At 37.3% G+C, this 2,466-nt stretch overlaps 1 protein-coding gene across 1 annotated transcript; it reads right to left on the minus strand.

The window, feature by feature from the left end:
• Positions 1-428: 428 nt before the first annotated feature.
• Positions 429-1,976, minus strand: LOC122067101 (receptor like protein 27-like). Its single transcript, XM_042630949.1, has one exon. It carries the CDS (start codon positions 1,947-1,949, stop codon positions 429-431), a length of 1,521 nt encoding a protein of 506 aa, XP_042486883.1. The 5' UTR covers positions 1,950-1,976.
• Positions 1,977-2,466: the final 490 nt, after the last annotated feature.

Here is a 2,466-nt window from a genome sequence, read left to right on the forward strand (position 1 = left end):
GCTCATTAGGTCTAGTTTCACTTAACAAATCAATTTAAAATACTCATGCGCTTTGTGCGTGCACAAGACTGGTAATAAAAAAAGAGGATACAACTAGCTCGGGGAGAGAGGGGAAGCTATTTTGGCCTAAACCAGACATGAAAATACAAACATGTAACTATTTTCTTTTTTTGGAAAAAATATTAAGAAAAAAAAAAAAAAAAATAGAAGAAGAGATACAACATTAACATCTGGGTATACTCAGACAAATAAATAACACAAAAAGAAAGGGGATTCCCGCCTTCGGGCATAGCCATCAGCAGGGAAAACCCAGACTCATTAAATAGAAAGAAACTTAACTAAAAATAAAAGAGGAAACATAAAAAAGAGGATACACTTTATTATGATATAATAGTCAAATTTTATTTATTCTAATGCTTAACATTGATTCATTTCCTTCTGTTGTGGTGTTTCTTCTTTAGCCCTTTCCTTTGCTTGGATCCTCTGATTCTCAAAATATATCCAAAGTATCGGTTGTTTTTCCAAAACAATTGTTGTCCTGCAACCAGTCCAATTATTAAACCGGAGCAATATCTAGCTACGACAAATTTCCAATCAAGTAGACTTGTTGAATCATCATCTTGTTGGGAGGTTGATGCCGGAGGTAATGCACTATTAGTTACTCCACACTTCCTTGACAAAGGCAACCCACATAGTTCTGCATTTCCCTCATAGGAAGCATTTGAAAAGGTGTCGAATTGGCTCCCTTGTGGTATACCTCCTACGAGATTATTATATGATACATTCAAGGCTGAAAGGAAGGTCAAACTTGTCAATTGCCTTGGGATTTCTCCTGAAAGTTGGTTTCTTGAAAGATCCAACGACTCGAGCTTGCTTAGATTTCCGAACGACAATGGAATTTGACCAGTGAGGCTATTTCCTGACAAGTTGAGTACGATAAGTGCTTTTAAATTTCCCAAAGCATGTGGAATCTCTCCTTTGAAGTTGTTGTTAGATAGATCTATGGTGGAAAAGGTGGTCAAAATCGGCATTTTCAAGTATAGTACCTTGTCCATAACTACAAGTGTGTCTAGGTAGTAGCTGGAAGAATTTGAGAGACTGATATAATTCAAAACTGAATTGTTCTCCACAATCATCATTGCCCTCCAATGAAGAATATATTGCAATGGTAAGCTCCCAGTGAAAGCATTGAAAGAGAGGTCAATGACATGGAGGCTTAGGAAAGGAGAATCAGCTTGAGGGAGTTGAGCAATGGGACCACCAAATTTGTTAGATCTGATGACAAGAACTTGCAATTCAGAAAGATTTTCCAACCAATATGGGAATGTATCATTCAATTGGTTATCCCCAATATCTAACACCTTGAGTTCTTTGCAGTTGCACAATGATCTTGGAACTTCTCCTTGAAGCATATTTTTGTTGAGTTTGAGAGTCTGTAGACTGCACCCATTTTTGAAAGTAGGAGGAATGGGTCCATGTAATTTGTTGTTTTCTAAATTAAGAACTCCCAAATTACTACTAGCAAGGCATGTTGGAATGACGCCACTCAATTGGTTATTGGACAAATCCAAAATACCCAAATTACTGGCATTACAGAGTGAGAAAGGGATTTTTCCAGTTAAATTATTCTCAGAAATTGAAAATAAATTGGCTTTGGAGAGAAGGGATGTGAGATTCCCTAAGATAGGAGATACAAACTCACTGCAAGATTGATTGAATGTTTGTGGAAAGCACGGAGCCATTGAGAGACAGTCTTGTATCTTGTTTGAATGAAGATCAAGAAGTTCAATGTTGAAGGAGTGATCATTAGGTAGTGGCAATTCCAGACCTGTCAAGGAGTTGTTAGAAAGGTCTAGCCCTAACAAATTCTTTTGCCATATCCATTTGGGTATTGCACCATCAATTCTATTACTTGAAAGGTCTAGAGAGAACATTTCCTTTTGGTTCATGAGGAAATCTGGGAATCTACTAAGATTGCAAAAATTCATCCACAATTCCTGAATTTGAACGTTGATGAAGTTGTCATCACTCCCATCGACAGACAAACTATCATATGAAAGATTTGTATCTTCTCCTATGTAGCTGAAGTCATTGAATGAAAGGTCAAGGACCTCAAATGTACCTTTTATTTTGGAAAGTGATCTCATTAGGTCTTGTCCTTTCAAGTAGTTGCCTCTTAGGTAAAACTTCCGTGGACTAGAGAAAGAAGATATGTTGTGAATATGCTCATCTATGACTCCGCTGAATTGGTTATCGGACAAGTCCAACATTCTCAATGATGGAAGAAAAAACAAATAAGAATGAATGGGGCCTTGGAGCAAATTGTAGCGCAACTGCAGTACCTCAAGATTAGAAAAGTTTCCTCTGAAGAAAGAAGGAATTTGACCATTAAAATTGTTTCCTGAAAGACCCAATTTGATAAGGTGGGTAAGGTTTGCTAGAGAAGGTGGGATTGCTCCAGAGAAA

This window comes from Macadamia integrifolia, unplaced genomic scaffold (genome assembly GCF_013358625.1).
Source record: "Macadamia integrifolia cultivar HAES 741 unplaced genomic scaffold, SCU_Mint_v3 scaffold2712, whole genome shotgun sequence".
NCBI classification, from domain to species: domain Eukaryota; kingdom Viridiplantae; phylum Streptophyta; class Magnoliopsida; order Proteales; family Proteaceae; genus Macadamia; species Macadamia integrifolia.

Coding starts and splice junctions, on each gene's coding strand:
- LOC122067101 (XM_042630949.1), bottom strand. CDS start 1,949: ATGAACCAAAAGGAAATGTTCTCTCTAGACCTTTCAAGTAATAGAATT.